The sequence below is a fragment of the Halichoerus grypus genome, chromosome 4 (genome assembly GCF_964656455.1).
Source record: "Halichoerus grypus chromosome 4, mHalGry1.hap1.1, whole genome shotgun sequence".
Lineage (NCBI taxonomy): Eukaryota > Metazoa > Chordata > Mammalia > Carnivora > Phocidae > Halichoerus > Halichoerus grypus.
The window spans coordinates 126051284-126074977 of record NC_135715.1 but is presented as its reverse complement, the minus strand read 5'-3'; the positions used below and the strand labels follow the sequence as shown (position 1 = coordinate 126074977).

The 23694-nt window shown below is 36.3% G+C and overlaps 2 protein-coding genes across 12 annotated transcripts in view; one reads left to right on the top strand and one right to left on the bottom strand.

Moving 5' to 3' along the window:
* The window catches only part of KCNH7 (potassium voltage-gated channel subfamily H member 7), a 639535-nt gene extending 625283 nt beyond the window's left edge, over positions 1-14252 (top strand). For 8 of the 9 annotated variants that reach the window (XM_078070893.1, XM_078070894.1, XM_078070890.1 and 5 more), the window contains 3 exons: positions 3034-3202; positions 8118-8310; positions 9683-11670. In XM_078070893.1, coding sequence (XP_077927019.1) covers positions 3034-3202; positions 8118-8310; positions 9683-9949 — 629 coding nt within the window. In that variant the 3' untranslated portion in view covers positions 9950-11670. Of the gene's footprint in view, positions 1-3033; positions 3203-8117; positions 8311-9682; positions 11671-13317 lie in introns of those variants that run through there. The other variant, XM_078070889.1, reaches the window with a different exon arrangement.
* Positions 14253-16853: 2601 nt separating this feature from the next.
* GCA (grancalcin) overlaps positions 16854-23694 on the bottom strand; it is a 29597-nt gene continuing 22756 nt past the window's right edge. The window contains exons 7-8 of one of the 3 annotated variants that reach the window (XM_036068799.2): positions 22430-22488; positions 16854-21597 (exon numbers count right to left, since the gene is read on the bottom strand). In XM_036068799.2, coding sequence (XP_035924692.1) covers positions 21571-21597; positions 22430-22488 — 86 coding nt within the window. In that variant the 3' untranslated portion in view covers positions 16854-21570. The other 2 variants (XM_036068795.2, XM_078070900.1) reach the window with 2 other exon arrangements.

Below are 23694 nucleotides of genomic sequence, written 5' to 3'. Positions count from 1 at the left end.
ACCCAGAGCAAAGTGAAAGTTTACTTTCTGTTCATCCATTTCCAGAAATGTGTCTTGCAACTATAGCAACATTTTCCAAGGCAACCGAGTACAGAGTCTTTCTGAGCTATATTTAGAAAGTGTCTACTAAGATGTTCGTTTTGATTAAGACCACTAACCAGGATTTCCCCCTTTGAAATTTTTTCTTCTATATTGCTGTTAAAATAAGCCAATCATGCATACCCAGACTTTAATAAAAAAAAATTAAATTATAATCAAGGAAGCTTCTAATAGTTTACATTTTATTCATTTCTGCTGAGAAGATAATGTTTTTTTCTTGAGCGGTAAAGAAAAAAATATAATCCTACATAATTTATTGCATGTGATTCACCATTGTTATTTAAAAATCAATTTATAATATATGATTTGTGAATGAGAGAGCTGTTAAGCATAGGCAGAAATTCTGTAACCTTTTTTGGCACAAAACTTCTGAGCATAATATGTAACTTCCATCTTATCAGTTCTTACTATCTTTTCTAAAGATTCCTACAGTACCCGGCTAGCAGGTGGCTAGACACGGACTAGCACTGACATCACCAAACCATTGTATGTGTGTTCTAAATGTTTGGCATTGCTGCTCCAAAATTGAAAACCTAGTGTACTAAGACATTATATTATTGTTTTTCATTTTAAATAGCGTTACAAGTCTATGAATAGTAAATCATACTTTTCAGTGAAAATCTGCTGATATATTACTGAAACCTTCAGCAATATCATTTTTCTATGTTCATTTTCATTTTGTTTTGCTTGGTAAAATCAAAAGAAATTATATTCTGTCCCTTTAAAAGACAAAACAAAACACCAGGATCCCATAGGCTAAGGAAGCCTTAATCACAAAGAACCATTCTGGAATTCGTAACAAGCCCTATGAGATCTGTTAGCCATTTCAGCAGAACAAGGAACCCTGACCTTCTATTTTTCTAATGCTGTCTTTGGAGATGCTAATTCCTTTGGTACTGCTTCACCCAATTGAGGCAGCAATCGTAGGCACCTCATTAGAGAAATTTTTGTGTATTCAATGGTAAAGAGATAATGATAGAAGAACGAATACAGAGACTTTCTCTGCTCCTTGAAGAAAGGGGATGCTTTTGAGCTATCTGACTGTACTTTTGGAGAAACTGCAGGAAGGGAAGGGACTGCAAAAAGCCTGCAAATGCTGCTCCCTATTTCTAGAATCATACCTAATCTTCCCAAATCGGTTACTTTCTACCCAATTTTTTTAAATAGCTGAGGATATAAATTCCTTAACTTTACATAACTTTTGTCAGTGTTTAATCATAGCTAGCATCCAAAAAAAAAAAAAAAGAAAAGAAAAAAGTAAAAAAAGTTTTCTATCAAACCCAAATCACTTTCTGCAATTCAAATCTATTTCCATGTGAAAATGAAGACCAGTTTTAGATACTCTTTTCCTCCTACCAGCCCTCCCAGTGAGAAGATATCACTTCTTCTTTATCTCTGAAATAAACTCCCCACTCCATTAGTATTTTTCCTAGAGTTTTATTTTCCAAACCTTTAATCATTTTAAGCTCTTATGTGGATATGTAAAATGTGGAGGATAAGAAAGCAGAGCAAAAGCCATCGAGGTGTATGATAAAAATGAGAGGAAAAAATAAGATACTATATTTGCCCTATACTGATAACTTGCAAATACGGATTGTAAGAGAAGCCATAAATTAAAAGGAGATTCGTCAGCAGTATGAAAAATGATCAGAACCTTGCTACCAGATTCTTCAGGTGTAGGGCCTGGGTCTTTTTGCCTTTAATTCCTCCACATTCAGCAGAGTGTCTGGCACATAACAGACACTCAGAGCCTTTGAAAAGTAGACTTGAACAGATAAGCAGAATGTTTAAAGTATAGAGACATAAAAATATTCTAAATAAAAGAGCCACAAGAAAGCTTATTGGAAATTAATGCGAATATATTAAAAGATAGTGCAGAAGGAGCTACAAGGAAAGATAAAAACACGGAATAGTGTCATGGGACTACAGGACTTTTAACACCCTGGCCGTCTTTGATGGCTCTACTTTGAGTTGGGCTGGCCCTAAGAGAAGCCCCTGAAGATCAGAACTTTTCCATGGCTCTCTCCTTGGGCCGGCTCTGAATCACAAATTATGCTAATTATCCTAGGAGAACAGCCCCCAAAATCTTCAATCCAAGGCGAAGCTGTGTAGCCTTGCCTCAGAGGTATTGCAGGGTCAGTTCCAGACAGCTGCAAAAAAAGTTAGTATCACAATAAAATGAGTCAAATTTGTTCTTTGTTCACATTGTACTGTAGTCTATTAAATGTGCCATAGCATTACGTCTTTAAAATCAATGTACAATACCTTCATTTAAAAATACTGTATTGCTAAAAACATTATCTGACCATTATCTGAGCTTTCAGGGAGTTGTAATCACTCATCATAGATCACAGTAACAAATATAATAATGAAGAAGTTTGAAATATTGCAAGAATTACCAAAATGTGACACAGAGACATGAAGTGAGCAAATGCTGTTGGAAACATGATGCCCATAGACTTGCTCATCACGGGACTGCCACAAACTTTTGATCTGTAAAAACCGGTATCAGAAGTCTCCCTAGCTCAGGGGTCAGAACACTGGTCGTATAAAAACTGCTATCTGTGAGGTGCAACAAAGCCAGGAGCAATAACATGAGGTATGCCTATAGGAGCAAAATATGCTGTTTCTTCCCAAATACGAAAACGCAAAATCACTGCTCTCTAATCAGAGACAAAATCGTATTCGAAACTCATGACCATCTCTATGTCTTTTTCATGTGGAAATGGACAGTGGAAGTGGCAGGCAGGGTGAGGAAGGTAGGGCTCAGCTACCCATTGGTGGAGGCCCCTGGACAGGTCCTTGAATCACCCTGGCTCTCTGTCTGTGGGGTTATACTCTGAGATCCTTTCCTGCTTATCTTGTAGATGTCTCCATGTATTGATGCAAAGGGGCACCCAAAGAGGTTGACGTCCATCTTGCTATTTCCCACAGATATCGCTGACACAAGAAGCTGGGAACAAGAAAATGCACAGACTCAGGCTGATGAGTCTAGTCCCTCAGCACTCCAGCGAGCTGCCTGGGGGATCTCTGAAACCGAAAGTGACCTCACTTACGGGGAAGTGGAGCACAGATTAGATTTGCTTCAAGAACAACTTAACAGGTATAAGCAACGGCAAGGCAAAGGGAGAGCATCACCCAGGCCCTTGGTTGGGTCTAGGCTTTCCCCTTGCAACTTGCAAATTCCTACTACCATAATCTCATATTTTTTTGCATATGCTTATTTATTTAAAATAAGACTAAAAGTTGACAGAATTATTAATCTGTGTTGCAAGGAGCATTTATTTAGAAACTTCATGCTTCTGGCAACATAAATCCTATTTTTGCTTTACTTGTCATAAAATTAGTATATCACCCACACCAGCTGCTGAAGATAACTTCTTTTTCCTGAAAATAATTCATATTTAGCTTATTTACTAACACCTTCTTTAAATCCTGCTTTTACACTTTTTGATTGTTTCTGGTAACTTAGTTACGTGTTATGGCATTTTTTTAAATATAGACAAAATTATTTAAACACTTATTCAGTCAGCTTCTCAAAAATGTGATTGAATTAGAAATATCGCAGAGTTGAAGCCCAGGTCTTCTCCATTTTCCCTCCAGCTTTGATCTATACCCTTTTGGGATGAGGAATAAATTTTGATTTTAGAGAGGATGGAATTCCTTAACCCAACTCTGTGTGGATTTCTCAAAATTAAACTGGTCAATAAGACTCAGGAAAAAAAAAAAATCCATGAATGAGTATGACAGCTGCGTGAGTTGTGCTCCATGTGGGAACTGACCTTGATTCAAAGGTAGCCTCCGGGTGCACCAGCGGGCAAGGCAGTGGTCACAGACAGAAAGCTTACCAATTAAACTAAAATGCTCAAATCACACAGTTTACGAAATCAATGTAAAACGTATGATGAGAGATGAGCAGAGCGAGAAGAGTAACACATTTCTAATAAATGCAAGCATGGTATAAAAGAAGCCCGCTACAGCTGAATCCCGATTGATGGAACGTTCATATATGGTGCATCCTCCTGCCCTGAGGTGTGGTTACTAGGACCAGACAGAGTTGAGGTTTGCACAGCGGGTCCACAGACAAAAAATCTGTCTATCCCAATGGCACACACTTGCTTTTTCACAGAGATGTAAGGCTGGGTACACCTGCTCACAGCTGTGGCTCTCCATTTACTCTGCTGAACGGCCATAGGTTTTACTTGCTTTTTTGTAGGTAAAGAACAGGGAGAGCCAGCATGAGCCTCTTCTGTGTGTCACCACTGGATGGCCAAATTGGGGGAGGGGGCAGTTTTCTGTCCAGAGATGACATGAGAATAATTTGTTCTTTCTGTCTCTCTCTGTATAGGCCACCCTCTGATTTGTTACGTCATATTTCTATTCTATCTTTGGCATGGCTTACAGGTTACTAGCATGCTGTTTGTATTGAAGACATCTTAGGAATTCTGTCCATGTCTAGCCAGCCACTTGCTTACTCATTATCTATACTTGACACATCCCAGGAGTTTTGCCTATACCACATAAGCTGCTGGCTTACTTACTATTTGCTTAATGTTTCTTATGTGCTTTGTCCATGCTGCTTATTGTTCTTATTGTTTTTTTAAATGTTTCTGCCAGAAATGAACAGCGTCAAACAATACAGTAAGCACATCAAAGTGTGCGTACACACACATACACATTGCCATGAAAAGTTAATTAAGAATTAAAACAGACAAATAGAATTAGAAAATCGACAGATTTGTAAATTAAAATGAATTTGTTAATGTCAAACAAAAGGGAAAATATTGCATGAACTGAAGATTTATTTTGTGTTTTATCTTTTCATGGATTTTAATTGAATTTAAAATCTCCTGGTGCTAAGGCCCATTCCCAAATTTTAAATGCAGGTCTTGTCAAATAGAAACATATCTGAGAACATTAAAACAGCCTATCATTTACTTAGAGTCAGTAATCCGTAATTCCAGTATAAGAACTTGCCATTGTAATACTTACTATTGGTCAGAGGAACCTAGTTAGTTGCTTAATTGACACATTTGCTGTTTTACTCTCCCTGCTACTTATGCCAAGTCACATTGATCCTTTAGCCACAACATATATAAATCTGTTACTGGGGCGCCTGGGTGGCTCAGTCAGTTAAGCGGCTGCCTTCGGCTCAGGTCAGGATCCCGGGGTCCTGGGATCGAGTCCCGGGGGACCTGCTTCTCCCCCTCCCTCTGCCTGCCACTCCCCCTGCTTGTGCTCTCTCTCTGTTAAATAAATAAGTAAAATCTCTAAAAAAAATTAAAATTAAAAAAATAAAACTGTATACTGTACACACATAAGAATTGATATGTATGATCTCTGAACTTGAATTCTTTGATTCCTGTGACTTAGAGAAAATAACTGCCCATTTCTTTACCTGTCCCGGCATAGCATGTGTTCAATTTGTTGAGGAGCTATAAAAGTGAGTGAGTGGATGGGTGAATGACAGGGACAGCAGGGACTTCTTTAGCAAAATACTTGCAGGTAGCCTAGATTAAAGTCATAACTCTGCTACTTAGCTATGTACAGGATGACTGGGTCAAGTCATTTAAGCTTCTAGCCTCAGTTTCTATCTTTGACTCATCCACACCTGCAACGGTGTTTAAGGACGAAGATACGATATATGGAAACGATATACGCTCAAAATGGAGGCTGCTGTACTAGCAACTGGGTCAAGTCTGACAGGCAATGAAGTTTACTTCTCTTATTGGTGTTCCTCCTACTTTACATGTACTTCCTTTAGTCCTTTCTTCCGGACTAAAATTAAGATTTTAGGATCCCTTTGTTGCCTTGTCAGGGGTACCAATCATTGCTGCCAGGATAAGTCAAAGATTACTGAAAACATATGTTTTCCATAGGTCCGACGACTGTAAGTGTAAACTCTTAAGGGCACACATATCTAGGACTATATGATTTGCAATCTCCCATTCGTAATAATAATTATCATTGTTATTTGATTAGATTAGTTATTATTATTATATGAAACTTTTCCTCTCAAAAGTACTACTTAATCTCTCTTGACAGCTCTTCTGACATCGTCCCAGCATCTCTATGTCCCTTGACATACTTTCTCACTGTGATTTACTTGTTTATCTCCAGTTTTATCACAAACATTTTATGTCCTAACTCAGCTTAGCGTCTTTTGGATTGAACACCCATTATATTACATGTTTACAGCACTGACATCTCCAACAACATCTTTCCTCCACTTTACTTCAGAAGGCAAAAGCACAGAGAACAAGTTTGAAGAAGACAACTCAATTCAAACTTGGACTTTGCAGAGTGAGAATCCCGGGACATTTCCTAGATTTCGGTCTGTCCTATTTTGTTTCCGCATTCTGTTCAAATGTAGAACCGTGAATCACAACCCCGTTTCTCTCATTCAAATACTCATATTAAGTACACAATGAAATAAAAACAGGGGCACCTGGGTGGCTCAGTTAAGCGTCTGCCTTCGGTTCAGGTCATGATCCCGGAGTCCCGGGATCAAGCCCCGCATCGGGCTCCCTGCTCAGTGGGAAGTCTGCTTCTCCCTCTGCTCCTCACCCTGCTCTCACTCTCATCCTCTCTGTCACTCTCTCTCTAGGTCAAATTAAAAAAAAAAAAAAAAAAAAAAACAGGGGTGCCTGGGTGGCTCAGTCATTAAGCGTCTGCCTCAGGTCATGATCCCAGGGTCCTGGGATCAAGCCCCATGTTGGGCTCCCTGCTCAGCGGGGAGCCGGCTTCTCCCTCTCCAACCCCACTCAAGCTCTCTCTCACTATCTCTCTCTCTCTCTCTCAAATAAATAAATAAAATCTTAAAAAAAAACAAAACAGCTAGTAAATGGTCTATCTTGAGTCAATTTCACTGTTTCTGCTTTTTGGCTTTAATGACCAGCTAAACTATATGCATGGGTAAAGGTTTACATAAGAAGGGTTCTTATATATTTATATATTATGCCTACAGATATACATATTTAGGGAAATTATTAACACTTGGTCCTAAAACAGAGCTTCTCAAACTTTAATGTGCATCAGAATCACCTGGGGATCTTGTTAAAATGCAGATTCTAAGGTCTGTGCTTTTAACATTTTGGGTAAGATTTACCTTCCCTTTACATCTTTCATTTGGAAACAAATTAGCGCAAATAAGTGAAGAGTTAAAGTTTTCTAAAGAGGCATACGGTACTAATTTTCTGTTCTTATGCCCACAAAATTCCCTTTTTGAAAATGCTGTTAACACATGCAAAAAAAAGTGTGTGGGGGGGGTTAGTCCTATTGTATCTTGCTATTTTCCTTTGAATTTTAATTTAAAATGAGAATGAAATTGACAGGCCAGTTGGCTCTTTGTGAGATTTGGGGGGGAACATCATCAGACTGGCATTTTGTAAGCCAGATGAGTCAGAGAAGCAAGTGAACTTGTACATTTGGTCTGTTTCTTAAATACCAAAGACCTGGAATTATAAATGAGAAAGGAAGGGAAAAGGCATTTAGCATCCAAGAGCTCTTAATGATAAAGCATCTAACAGCACTAAAGGAATAACAGGCAATACTGTGAATAGGAGAGAGGCAAGGTGAAATAAAGGTAACGTAAGTTTGAAACACATAAGAAATTACTTGACTGCTGCAGCCATGAAAGAAATGTGCTACCAAATCCATTTTTAAAGAGTAAATAAAATGCTCACAAGAAAAAGCAAATTACTGATTAAAAATAGTCTCAATGTACTTTACATTTGAAATCAATAAAGATTAGTAAAAATGTAGCCTATTTCGATTAAGCTGCTTTTCTGCGAAGATCTTATTAAACGAGGAGGAAAGCAATGGTGTTTATGAGAACTATTAGTGGGACATAGAAAGTAAGCATCAGCTGGGAGAGAATCTCTGTGCTCCCTCTCCTGTCCTTCTTGTTTAAAGCAGGGCCATAATTCTGTTGGTTGGTGGTGCTGAAATTTTCTCAAATGCTTTGCAATCCTGGACTATTTTAGGATTGTCTTCCCCCATTTGTGCCTGTCCTGCAGACTTGAATCCCAAATGACTGCTGACATCCAGACCATCCTACAGTTGCTGCAGAAACAAACCACCGTGGTCCCCCCAGCCTACAGTATGGTAACTGCTGGAGCCGAGTATCAGAGGCCCATCATCCGCCTGATGAGAACCAGCCATCCCGCAGCATCCATCAAGACGGACCGAAGTTTCAGTCCTTCCTCACAAGTGAGTGTAGATAGTGTACAACGAAGAGTATCTTTCTAGGTGTGTTTCTGGGGACCATCTGAGTCAGAATCATCTGTGGTGCTATGGAAATGAAGTTTCTCATCCCCATCTGTTTCTGCTCAATTAAAATTGCTGGGAATAGCCCCTGTAATCTGCATTTAAACCAGCTCCCCACTGATTCTTATGTTCAAGTTCGAGAACAGTGGACCTAGAAGAATGATTTTAAAACATTAGCAATTTTTTTCCTAAGAAAAAATTCTTTTCAAGAATCAATCTGCTTAAGTTTATATATGGTAGAGCTTTGAAAACTGATAGCCCAGGGTCCAAAAAGCGCTTTAGAGAAAGGTCTGTCATTTGCTCTGGTGACAAGAGGCACTCTTGGGCAGGGTCTCTGGACGGCAGGGGGGTGGGGGGTGGAGGAGAAACATCAACTCCAAAGACCTGAGTTTCCAGAGCCAACAGACTAGTAATCTCGTTTGTGCCCCACCCATCATCAGAGATCTCTAAACTTTTCTCATCTCCATCATGGTAAGAGGAGGAATATTAAGGTGTCCTTTATCTTGCCTCTGAAGACTTCTAAGGCCTTTTGAATTATGTTAATATGAAAAGTCTAACTCCTTTGGAATTCCACTTAGGAAATTATTCTTATTTACTTAAGCCCAATAGCCAAATTGGACCTAAGAGAAGTGGACCCAAGAGCAAGGATTTCCTGAGCGATCTTGTAAACTTTTTTAGAAGTTTGGAAATTTAGTGCAAAATGTTCTGGGAAATAAAACATTAATGACGGGGAAATGTGCAGAAGGAAAACACTGAAATCTTTCTGAATTATGAAAGTAGAAATTTAATTTATCCCTAACTAATTTTCAATGTCTCAGATCTTGCAAAACCATGTACTTTGTTTTCAGTGGATTTAGGTAATAGTTTCTGACCAAGGATGAGTGATATTTCTTCAGGGTTTTTTTTTTTTTTTTTCTGTCCTCTTTACACTGTTTACTCACCAAATGACCCATGTTTCTGATTCCAGTTGTCTCTAATTAAAATTAATTTATTTTTTAATTAAAACTCATCTGGAAAACTCAATGTTAAATAATGTGTGTGTGTGTGTGTGTGTGTGTGTGTGTGTGTGTGTATTTTTTGAGAAGAATCTGATCTGGCTTCAGAGTAAAATTAAAGTTCTTAGAATGGTTGTTTAGGACAAACTGATGCCCAACCTCCAATGCCTTGACCCATCTTTGGGAGGGAAAGTTTCATTAATATAACTAATCAAATGTAGATTAATGGGGAGATAAAATGTATTTAGATTTCATGAGTATAATTTTAGAAATCTGTCCAAAGTAATTATAAAAAACATGTTTTCTTATCTTTCTCTCAGTGTCCTGAATTTCTAGACCTTGAAAAATCTAAACTTAAATCCAAAGAATCCCTCTCAAGTGGGGTGCATCTGAACACAGCTTCCGAAGACAACTTGACTTCACTTTTAAAACAAGACAGTGATCTCTCTTTAGAGCTTCACCCACGGCAAAGAAAAACTTACCTTCATCCAATTAGGCATCCTTCTTTGACAGATTCATCCGTAAGCACTGTAGGAATCTTGGGTCTTCATAGGCATGTTTCTGATCCTGGTCTTCCGGGGAAATAATCATTTTGTACTATTTACTCCACATACGATGTAAGTGCTTTTAATGGCTGTTTTCCTTTTTTTGTATTTAAATCCTCTCTACTTGACTCAGGGGCTCACAAGGTACCATTATATGCAAAAGTACTGTATATTTTCCTAAATTGAAGCTTGTAAGGTAAAATTGAGCAATTAGGATGTAAATACACATATGAACTCTTTTGTTCGAAATGTTAAAACTGCCAGCATCTCAAGGCATCTTATTAATTATTTTTAAAATCATGTGCATGTTAGGAAACTCCAATTTCTCTTGCATGGAGACTCCTACTTACTACTTTTACTACCCCAGTATTTTGTTACGAAAATGCCTTCCAAGCAAGTAAGAAACCAAGGAATAACATTGTTCATGGATGCAAATCAGGTGATCCCCAACTCATGGAAGTTCCAGGAGGAGAAAGGGAACTTAGTCATTTTGAGAACAGATAGATACCCTTCTGTATTGAGATGTTTATAGTCAATCATATTTATTTCACCACACCAGGGGAAAAAAAAAAAGTTCTAAAAAAGTTCTAAATCTCTGATCGTGTAGGGAGCCATCTCCAAATACATGAATATAGGCCAGCTTTAAGGAGGACAAAAAGGCCTTTCTATTTAAAATTCTGTCTCTAACTTCATTTACAAACTACCTAAAATATTTCTCACTGGCACATTTCCTTGAACATTTAGAAACAAGTTTTTTCTCATTTTTCTTTCTTTTTTTTTGAGGGAGGAGGGAGTCTTAAGCATGACTGACACAAGCTGATATCCAGAGCTTTCCTCTGATTCATATTTTAGGGCAATCCTGAACTGGATCAAAAGAGTGGACGCACAGAGTTCTTTTTAAAAAATGTGCAACTTAGTGGATGCGCATGGCAAAACTAGCTTCCATTAAGTATATGTTGTTCCATGGTTTTCTTATCCCAGCTGTGGAAAAACAATGTGTTTTTACCTGCCTGTAAAGGAAATGAATACACCAGCAGTAACATTTCAGTTTCGTTCGGTTAGTCAAACACATTTCCTAATCAAAGATTAAATGAAAATGTATTATTTATGGATTGGGCCGAATATATTTGGACCCCAGAATATCAGAACATACAATGGAATATATTTTAATATCCTTAACTGTTAGATTTTTTTGGAGGGAGGAGCATATGCCTCTCATAAAAATCAGGATATGGAAAAAAATTGCATGTTAAGAATCTGATTAGTCAATTTTTAGTCAAGTTTTATTTCTCAATTCATTTGAGTACAATTTTAAACTTATTAGGGACTGATCCATTATACCCTTTCCTTCTGAACAAAATTTTGAAATTTCTGCAAGTTTCTTCATTCTTTAATGATTCTTATACTCACATGTATTTTTAAAGAAATAATATATCTGTGCACATTATTAAATGGATTAATTTCTATCCCTCCAAGATAGAAATGTAATCTATTGACTTACCTTTACCTTTGACACTATTAGTTTCAAATACAAGCAATTCATTTAAATTTACAAAGCTATTGCACTATTTAAAATATGATTAAAGTGACCTTAAGTTGCTCCCTATATATTTTTAAATGGTCACATGTGTGGGAGGCAATCTGTAGGCATGAGCAAATTCATATCCCTGCTAAGTGTTTGAAAAAAAAAAAACAAGTACGTATGGCAAAATGACCAGTCCATTCCCAATAAAAAATAGAACAAGTTCAACTAGCGTCTCAAACCATTTGGTGTTAATGCAGATACAAATTTAGGGACTAACTGATGCTGTCCTTCCTTCATTCAGCAAACATTTATGGGTGCCTAGCAGGGGGGAAGAAATGGCTAACTTTGATTCAGAGGACTATTTAAGGATTTTATGTCCATATTTAGGCACATTTTTGCAGCTGCAACAAATTTCATAAGGATTGCCAGCCTCAGCTTCAGGGAAATTCAGAATAAATTCACCAGAGACTGTTCATTTGTAGGGAGTGAGGATTTGGCAGGTGAGGCATTTAGATCTGATTGTTGGATTAGTGAATGCTTCAGCTGCAACACTGGTATGACATGTGTAAAATTCAGCCTTCCACATGAAGCCTCTATACTTCTTTATAAAAACTGAGCATGAAGGAATAGGAAGATGGGGAATAGTGTACCAGCATCCCGCTTGTTTAAATTCTAGCATAACACAGACTGTCTTCCTTTTAATTCCTTGACATAAAAAAATCGCTTGATGTTATCATCTAAGTCTCGGAGAACTGGACAGGATTAAGAAGGTCCCCTCTTATAGGATATCAGCTTAACAAGAGCCTGAACAATATAAAGATGTAGTTAGTTAGGCAGAAATGTCAGAGGCTCAATGGTTAAAATGACTTATGGATGACCAAAGCAATTCTCTCATTTTACAAAATCCATCTCCTTGTCCCAGCCAGAGGCCTAATGCCCCAAGTCACTGTCCCTTTGCCCACGGGCTGTAGCGAACAGCCTGAGCCCTGCATGCGGGGATCGTCCTGAGAGGCGGGGTTAACTGCTACAGCCGGTCATAGTGGTATAGCCACTGGTCTTCTTCCAGGGAATTGGAAGCATTAACGTAACTCCTTTTGCTTTCCACCTAAAAATAATGTTACCTGGTTCCCAGGCCTAAATAAAATGCCATCTAAAATCTGAAGTTCATCTGAGTGAGATGTTTTCCTGCTGTTATTAACTGCTGGGCAGAGAGCAGGAAGTATCATTTTACCCTACAGGGGAGTCCCATATTCTAATAAGTTGATAAGGAAAGGAGGAACGAAGAAATGCTGACACGATGTCCTTGCAGGATTTTTAAATTAATAATCACTCATTGAACAAACATGAGAAGGCAGGGGCAAATTTGGGATAGCCTAGTTTCTTAGGTCCATGATAATGGATTGGTCATCGGAGATGAATTCTCCTACTCTTCCAGGCGGAAGATACTGAAGCCAGGTTGGGGCACAGCAGCCATTGGTGTGAGTTGGGCTGCTTACAGGTCTTTTGGAGCTTTATCTTTAGCAATGGTTCCAAAATGCCTGAAAGAACAATGTCCTTAACCAAATGTTATTTAAAATCCCATCATATATTATGAAAGGATAAAATTTATCACCTCATCAGCATACCTAAAATAATCATTCTTACAGTATCTTTCCTTTGAAGGCTTTTCGTGGTTAAAAAAAAGGGAAGTGGTAGATCTAGTTATTAGAAATGAATCACAACACTAATTTATAATATAGTAGTCTTTAAATTACTTATCCATGGTTAAAACCAAAAGCAGATCAATGTATTTGAGTAGATTTCTTACTACAAATCGAAATTTTTATAAATTACAAAAAACTTCAAATGTTATTAGGTTTCTAATCATTTTTTTTTTTTTTGGCAGTACAACAAATGTGTCTGTCATGTGAGTTTAGAGGCACTTGGAAGACAAAACAATGTCCTCACATGGAGTCCTAGAATTAGCAGCACTAACACCTCTGAGGAACATGCTAGAAATGCATATTGTTGGGCCCCACCCAGACCTACTGACTCAGAAAGTCTGGGGGTGGGACCTGGCAATCATCTTTTAACAAGCCCTGCCCTATATGATCCCAATAAACACAAGAACTTTGAGAATCATCAAGGTAGATGGGCCTCGGGATGAGTTCTTTCATTAATAGCTGTGTGACCCTGACCAATTTAATTAACGTCCCTGAGTCCTTTTCCTGAATTTGTAAAAATAAGATAATGGTACTTGCCTCAAAGAAGCTTAAGAAATGAGATAACATATAGTAAAGTGCCTGGCACATAGTAGGTGCCCCCAAAACTCTAGATTCTTTTATTTTCACCTAGGAACATATCAAAAACAATCAGGAAAACAAATAATTTTCCACAATTTAGCTTCTACATAATGTGCTATGTCTCCAGCTAAAGAGCCGTTACCAAGACTGAAGTTTTTGATTCAGAAAACGCAAGTGTAGCTATTGTTTTCTCTAATTGTATTTTGCACTATTAGGTTTATAGCTTTAAAGTAATACTTCTTATTTATAATAATAAAAGTGAGAGTATGAATGTCATTGTTACAAACCTATGTACCCCGAATCAATGTTAAATGCCAGGTATGTAAGGTGATCTGTTGAATTGGGTACAAGTAGAACGTGGGCTGTGAAGACGGGCTCACCGGGGAAGCCCCTCTTTAGATCCACAATATAGTTCCCACATGGATATTTGAAAATGCATTTTCGAAATACGCTTTTGAAAGAAAATAACACTATTTTTTCAGAAAATAGAATTTATAGTTGTCGTGGTTCTTTGCAGCCATCAAGGCCCACTCCGTCACGCACAGATACGTTAAACAGACACAGTCCAGTGTTCAGTGGTAGAAAAGGCAAAGAGACTCAGTGTGGTAAACCTGAATTAAAATCCTACCTGCTGCACTTACTTTCAAGACAAACCCTCAGTGAGCCCCGGAGCCCAAACTGTAGAGGCACCGTCTTAAATATCCTGAGGGGTCTTGAGGAGCCTCTGGAGTATATACGTGGAAGTGCTTCGTAAACCGTAAAGCACCATGTAACTGGTAAGCTCCTTAGGTGACTTGTGCATCCTCACAATACGGTGTCATTCCGGTGGAAATGCCATAGCATGACCTAGGTCTTCTGAAAACCGTCCATGGTTCTTTCCCCTACCCAACACTGACAGCATTTCCACTCTGTGACAAAAATGTCTACCGTGATTCTCACAGGGCTGTCAAAGATCCCTGTAGTCAGAGTAGAACCCCAGTGCGAGGGAAGCGTCCTCTGCCGTAGCATCCCAGGATTTGTCCAACACCCGTAGCATTATGTATTTGCATTGCAGTTGTCTTCTAGGTAGGCAATGGCTTCGCCTCCCTCCTCACTTCCTAAACGTTCTCGTTCAAAGCGATCTTCTCTGGCTTCCACTTAACTTACAAGGAAGTGGACATTTTAAAAACTAAAAAGATGTTTTAAAATACTTTATAAAATATTCGTTGCTGTGATTGATCAGTGCCTGAGCTTAGGATAATTCATTACATGTTCTGTGGTGCAAAGGAAAATTCACAGGAAGACATGAATTATTAATAATAGATGGCATGAAAAGAAAGTATCACAAAGCTTATTTATATAAACTATTAAGTGGAGGTTGAGAGAGACGACCAACAAGAAGTCATTTAGAACTAATACATTATTATTATGAATAGACGGACAAAACATCGATAGGAATGCAATGTTAAGAACACAGAACCATACAATCAATTGACCAATTTCATTGTTCTACCAGTCATAATCGAACTTATTAAATGAGAGTAGCAAGTATTATAGAAATGCTCTCAATAAAATATTTTTATTATGAGAAGTGGCAAAATTAACATGGTTACTCTTGAAGAGCTAATGTCAAAACTAAGTTGAATTCCTAAATTGTAGTCATGACGTTTGTGACTTCCACTAGTTAATTTAAAAGATACAAAATAATTTGGTACACTTACGGTTTTAAAGCACTGTATGTTTAACCTATATTTTTGGTACTTCCCTTGTGTGTATTGCTTTTAAGTTGAAAATAATCACACCTGTTAGTATTTAAACCATATCTTTTTTTGTACTGTCACTATATACATTATTAACATATATTAAGTATGTATTAAGTATTTTGAATACATGTAAGAAAATTCCACACCATTCCATCATCCTTATTTAGGAGTAAAATTCAAGGATCAGTAATCTTATAATTACCTCCTCCATAGTGTCTTCAAAATGCCTCTATAATTACAGCATTGAAATTATATGCTACACTTTTTCCCAAATATTAAGAAAAGTAATAAAAATACTGAAGAATCCCTAGTTCTCATCTCCTAGGCACCTACAGATCTTAACAAAAGACACATTACCTCTTTTTAGCTGAAATTTGCATTCTACGATTTTGATAGGAAAATGTACATCAGAATGTTTGCCGGTTAAATAGTACATTTCAAAAAATAATGTGTGTAATCACTTGAAAATGTCAGTCATCTGATACAAAGAAGCTCACTCACATTGGTTAAGTAGTAAGTACCTTGGAATGCTTTAAACGTAAAGAAACAATCTACCAAAACACATACTTTTTCCTAGTCTTTATGCACATAATGTAGCATGAAATCATGATGCTTTTGAAATACTCTGTGCAGAAATATTTATTTTTTAGCAAATATTTTCTTCAAAGATTGGTATGTGGTATTGACAGTGTAATCTACTTGCACAACTAGTTTTGCAATAACCTTCTACAAATAACTGTAAATAAGAAAAATGTAAATTTCATGTAAAAATGGTTGCAAATTTTTGGTAGCTAAAAGTGTACAAGTTGTATTGAAAATATAGTATATATACATAATTTAAGAACGAAGCATATAATTTCTCATCTATTTATACATGAAAATTCAAGAATTTGTAAAAGAAATTATTTTGGGGAAAAAGAAAGTAAATCTCATTAGCTAGTTAGAATACTTTTATTAGAGAAGCCAACTATTTCCAACATTTTCCTAGGCATAGTGCTAGATATAGGCATGGTGGTGCTGATGTATTTCATGAAATCACATAATTGTAACAGTGCTGCTACAGTTTACGGAGTTCCACTGGGACACCAGTAAACTGGACTGAGTGGTAAAAAGCATTAAATCTAAAATTAAAGAAACATAAAAACACTTCACTTCTTCTTATTGGCTAGGAAGAACATAATGGTAATTCACTGAAACATTTATTGTTTCATTACTTAAGATTTCCGATAACTAAGGGGGCTTCAAATTACATGGGACACGAATTCTGTATAATGTGTACATGGTTCATTTTTTTTTCATCAAGAACGGAAATATCCAGATTACATTATTTTCATTTGCCTAAGTTTCATATGCACTTAATTTCCCCCCCAGAATCATTTATCTATTATTTAAGAAAAAAAAAAAAAATCCAACTATCTTCAGAGAAATCTTTTCAATAAAATTTGTTGGTCACAATATGGCATTTTCTAAGCTAAAGACTATTTGGTCCATTTAGTGGCTTAGATTCCCCACCATCCATTTCTTAAGATTTAAAAAGCCAAGAGAACATTTCCCTATATAATAAATGAAAAACCAAATCAAATATAGGTTATCAGAAAGCAATGTACTGGTATCTTTAAGTGAGGCTGATTAGAAAATGACAATCAAAGTACGAATAAGCTAATTATTTAAAAACTTAAAATCTCTTACCATAAGATGAATTTGGGGGTGACGAATTTTGATAGCTTTGGGAAATTACATATGCATCCAAAAGTTTGGCTAATCCTAATTTTTTTTAAAATGGCCTATCATTTTCAAAAGAATATGGATCTTTATTTAGTATGTTTCTGGAACATTCATACCTGTTCAGGTTACCCTTTGAAATTTCAGTGATCACAGCAAGATAAAATGTGATTAAATACAGCCAGCTAAAATGCCAATGACTGCGTGTATATATTTATATTTTCATGCTTAAGGGAAAAGGCTGGGACACCCCCCCCCCCCACAAACACACACAATGTGTCAGAAGAAGGTACTAATTCCTGGCTTATTTGTCTCTGACTATAGCTATTGAAGGATGACAGAGCCCAATTCTCATTTCCTGTAAGCTTTCCAGATGGCCAGCATCTCTGATGTTGTGGAAGGGGTACACCTGGAAATACAAGTAGCTCCTAGGCAAGGACCCTCTTCCCCCCCTAACTGTATGGCACATCACAGTAATGTAGGAGTGCTGCCAATGTCTACTTGCTATATATGCACATACACAGAAGCACACCTGAGTTCTGAATGCTCGCAAAATAATGCACACAGCTGTATATTACCAAGCTACCTGGTTAAAAGGAATGTTACATAATATAAGGCTCTTTCCTTCATATGCCAGTAAAATACGTTTTTTTTAAAACAAGCAGAAAAAGACATGGCAAGAAACAATTAAAAGCACAGATTTCCCAGCATCCAAATAATGAGTTGATAGTGAGTCAGACATAAATTTTTCATAAGTATCCTAGTGTCTTGCTGGAAAGTAGTTTTGTGCTCAGTATTCTAAATTACAGGAAAAAATTTAATATATGGACATATATGATGTTATAACCTTATTCCAGACTACAAATTACCTAAATGGTATTCGTTTAAAATCCTCTCTGCATTCATCAGTATAACAGAAGTTCTCAATATTTGTTTTCTCTTTGTATCATCTAATTTTATTATAAAGTCTAGACATATTCTTAGATGATAGCTTAGCATTGTACATTTATTTCAAAGTGCTATAAGACCAAAAAAAATGTGGTTTTTAAATACAAGTTTCAAAGTAATAAAACACCCATGGTTGCATTTTAAAGTTTAAAAGAAAAAAAAAATGCTAACCGGAAAGAAGTCTTGGATTTTTACTCACTAAATATAATTACCAGACTTTCACAAATGTATTCCTACTAAGTTCCCAGAAAACTGCGACTAATAGAGAAAACATATCATCTATGAGTCTGTCAAACATAAAGGACAAAAGAGAAGCACATTTCTGACAAATAGTATTTAGTTTGTCCCGTTTAGTAATGCCATAACAGTACAAGTGAACTTGATTTGTATATTTTACTTAAATAATCACAAATTGATATTTTTTCTCATTTTTTAAACTGCACAGACTTTAAACTACATTAATAAATTTTACTTTCTTCCAGGGTGAATACCTTTTCTGGAAATAAACATAGCATTTGACATTTTTAAATTACTTTTTGTTTCTGAATGCATGCTTAAATAGATCACATGAGCACAGTCTTTGAAATTACACTTAAAGTGGACCAAATTAAGATTCAAAATAGTATTGATTTCCCCTTGATGTAATTTAAAATGTATAAACTGCCACTCAAAATAGAAGTGCAATACCTGATATTTAATCATTTGGCAGTGTTAATAGGTAGAGGTCAATTACTGCACTGTTATTTGAACTGAAGCATCTCATATATGTAACAGATTTTGTATGATACAAAACTTTACAGCAAGCTATTTGAATGTTTATTAAAAAATTCTCAAAATGACATGGAAACATGTTTACTGTACAAATAAAAGCACTTAGATGTTAAGAGTGTACATTATTCAATAATTTACATCATTACAAGAAAACTGGGTGTGAGTTAAACAGTACAAACTACCATATTATATTCATATTCCAGTCATTGTTCATCATCCACTATTTAATTTTTATGTGTAATGGATGTCTGTTTACATCAATTATCTTGAGAGCATCAAAAAGTGAATTGCATTTCAGTATAAAAATCCAAGTAAAATATTCTCAATGGCTAACGTCTGCTAAGATTATCTGTTTAATGGAAAGTGCAAAAGAACTGTCTGACAAGTAAGTTGGATTGGCATGGAAAATCAGCTTTGCTAGAGAAAGGGGTTCTGTGGTCAAAAAAGTTTGGAAAAAACTGGGTCAAATAAAAGTAAACAGGATTTTATGTACCTTAGGCTTTATCAAACTCCCTGAAAAGGGTGAAAATTTCCCAAGTACATTTGCTCATCGAGACTCCTTCACAGATCTCCTACGACCAAAATTCGTAAGAACACCTTTGGAAGAGGATGAGTTAGAGAATCATATAAAGAGTTCTAATACAAAGTGTCATCTGGCAGAAATTTATATGAAGAATACCATATGTCATTTTTAAAGTTTTGCCTCAACCAGTAGCTCCAAGTAAAGAAAAACTAGAACAGACCTCAGAACAATACAGTGACTAGATTACCTGTAAACTGGCTGTTAAGATCCCAGGCTGCTGAGTCATATTATCACCCTTATTCAACATGAATGATATGAGTGTGTTTACATTAGTTTTTCCCAACAAGACTTCTAATTAGAATCCTGTATTTTTTTTTTAATGGCTCAGTTAACATCCTCTCACATTATCAAATATATGTTCATGGAAAAAAACATCCAGAGGACAAAAGTATATGGATTATTTCATCACACATTTTATACTGCTGACCAAATGATAGCTAATTATATAAAATTATAATATCAAAATGACTATCCAATACTTCCTTTCCAGGACTGTTAAAAGTAAAAGTTGATTTAAAATTCTGTGAGTTTATAAAAAGTTTTCTTTCAAGATACTGCCATTCACCCTCCATCCTTTAAGAAACACAGAATTTTAGGGCGCCTGGGTGGCTCAGTTGGTTAAGCGACTGCCTTCGGCTCAGGTCATGATCCTGGAGTCCCAGGATCGAGTCCCGCATCGGGCTCCCTGCTCAGCAGGGAGTCTGCTTCTCCCTCTGACCCTCCTCCCTCTCATGCTCTCTGTCTCTCATTGTCTCTCTCACAAATAAATAAAATCTTAAAAAAAAAAAGAAACACAGAATTTTATAAAAAGCCTAATTAATTTGGTCACCAGTCATACTAAAATCATGTCAATTTGTACTCACATTTTAAGCTGGAAGACCTTCAGTTAAAGTGTAAGAAAAATACATGTTTTTTTAAATCTTCACTAAGAAAGACAGAACATTTGCCAGGAAAGCAGCTGGATTAATTACAACAGCTCACACCAGGGATCTTAAATGCTAAGGATTTGATGACCACTTTGCAGCTTTCCACAGTAATGCCACAGAAACAGGCCACGGCGCCACCTGTGGTCAGTACCCCCCACGTGACACACCTGCGCTCAACGACTTACCAGTTTACCAATGCCAATGGTAAACCCGCAGCTAATGTTGAGAAAGTCAAACTTAAAATTTCTGAACATTTAAGCAAAGTGGTAGATTACTTGATTTTTTAATTTTGTAAACAGTTGGCATTATATATATAAAACAATTTAGCTTCACAGAATACATTGAAATGTTGACATTTCATTAAAAATATGTATCACTTCCAGAAAGTCTAGATTTAAAAGGAAGATGCCATTTTAGGCTTTGTTGTCACTAATGAAAAAAAGTACAGTCACAAAAGGATGTTTATTAAGAACTTTTTTTCCACAGAAGACAAAAAAGCATATTGAAAAAAATATGCACTGACAAAAATAAAGGAAAAAAAATGCCTCCTGTAGCCTTATTTCTATAGGTTAATTTATGGTGCACCTAAGGTGATGTAACATAAAATTTTAGGAACTTTCTCTCTTCATAGACAAAGACCAGTGAGTTTCTGTTCTTGAATTATGTGATCAAGGAATAAACTCTCCTACAAATACGGCACAAAATCCAGGCTTCTCCTTCTAGCTCCCCTTCACAACCAATGACTACAAACAAAATTTCAAAGTATAATTTGTAACCTTCTGGTAAGTATACATTAGCTTTATCTAGACTTTCATTATTTGCCTTCTTATATAGTCTCTTGTAAGTACATTCTTCTGGGTTAACAATGTTAAAAATTAAGGTTAAAAGGTATTTATATCAATTCATCATATACCAATATTTTAGGATACCATACAGATACCTGTTAAATGATAACTTTTCTAAAAGCAATTAATATTCCAAATACAAAAGCACTTCTTTTATTGCTTTGAACTATGCACTAAAGTAAAAACACATGGAAAGGGAACAGGTTTAACAAGGAGAAACACAGAAAAGCCCCCAAAGCTTCAAATTCAAAGTAGTCCAGTTCATTTCTTCCAGGTAAAAAAATTCACAGTGTTTCTTCAGCTTTCAAATTCTAGACATTCAAATTGCCATAGTACCCTGCAAAAACTAATACATAAGCAAAATCATCAGCTGGTAACAATAAAATGGTTTTTGTTTTTGATTAATTATACTCCATAAAAGCATTTTCACAAGAGGGGAAGTTTTAAATGTTTCCAAGGCTTGTAATGTAAACAGGGATATACCAGTAGGGAAATGCTGACCCTCTAACTTCCGTATAACAAAAACAAAACAAAAACCCCGAAACACTGATGTACATGTGAAATATAATTTTCCTATAGATTCAGTTAAAAAAAATGGGATGATGCTAATTGCAACCATTTGAAACGAGAAATGAACAGTGTCCTAATCTGTCATATATGAAAATTTCCCCTCTCTTAATATCACCAAGAGTAAACTACTCTGTATAAAAATAGTGGTAGTTTTGCCCTTAAAAATGATTTGAAAGGTGGGATGGGATGCCTGGGTGGCTCAGTAGTCAAGAGTCTGCCTTCAGCTCAGGTCATGATCCCAGGTTCCTGGGATTGAGTCCCGCAGCAGGCTCCTTGCTCAGTGGGGAGCATGCTTCTCCCTCTTTTGCTCCCTCTGCTTGTGCTCTCTCTCTCTCTCTGACAAATAAATAAATAAAATCTTTTTAAAAAATGACTTGAAAGATAAACTGCCAAAAACATGTCATGAAATTTAGAAGTATCTTTATGTTTAATATAAAGTCAAGTTGGTATTTGTACAAATACCGAATCATATTTGCATTTAGCTGAAAAAAACAGAAAAAGAATATGGTCTATAAAACATATTAATCCCAGTACTGATACCAGGGATCACTTAAATTTTTTGACAACTGAACACATCTAGAACACAGTGTAAATATCAGAATACTCACATCATCATATACAAAATTCACAACCCCTTGTTGCAAGTGGTCTCTTCTCCTAAAGAAATCTTTAAACAAACAAAAAATATTAAAATTTTAAATATATAGTTTCAAATACTTGCACTAAAAAAATGACTAATTTCATACTCAAAAGTTTCAGTTTTTATTTAAATTAGTTAACATATAATGCAATATTAGTTTTGGGGGTACAATATCATGATTTAACAATTCCATACATCACCCAGTGCTCATCACAACAAGTGTGTTTCTTAATCCCCCCATCACCTATTTCCCCCATTCCCCTCACCCACCTCCCTTCTGGTAACCATCAGTTTGTTCTCTATAGTTAAAAGTCTGTTTCTTGGTTTGCCTCTTTCTCTCCCTCCCTTTTTCCCATTGCACATTTGTTTTGTTCCTTAAATTTCACATGAGTGAAATCATATGGCATTTGTCTTTCTCTGACTTATTTCACTTAGCTTAATACTCTCTAGCTCCATCCATGTCTTTGCAAATGGCAAGATTTCATTCTTTTTTATGGCTGAGTAATATTCCATTGGGGATATATACATACATATGTATGTGTGTGTGTGTGTGTATATATATATATATATATATATATATATATCTCACATCTTCTTTATCCATTTGTCAACTGATAGATACTTGGGCTGTTTCCATAATTTGGCTATTATAGATAATGCTGTTATAAACATCGGGGTGCATGTATCCCTTTGAGTTAGTATTTTTGTATTTGGCTAAATACCTAGTAGTCCAATTGCTGTATGGCAAAGTAGTTCTATTTTTAACTTTTTGAGGAACCTTCATACTGTTTTCTACAGTGGCTGTACCAGTTTGCATTCCCACCAACAGGGCAAGAAGGTTCCCCTTTCTCCACATCCTCACCAACACCTGTTGTTTCTTGTGTTGTTTTTAGCCATTCTGACAGGTGTGAGGTGCTTATCACATTGTAGTTTTGATTTGTATTTCCCTGATGATCAGTGCTGTGGAGCATCTTTTCATGTGTCTGTTAGCCATCTGGATGTCTTCTTTGCAAAAATGTCTATTCATTTCTTCTGCCCACTTTTTAATTGGATTATTTGTTTTTTGGGTGTTGAATTTTATAAGTTCTTTATGTATTTTGGATAGGAACTCTTTATCAAATATGTCATTTGCAAATGTCTTCTCCCATCCTGTAGGTTGCCTTTTAGTTTTGTTGATTACGTCACTGTGCAGAAACATTTTATTTTGATGAAGTCCCAATAGTTTATTGTTGC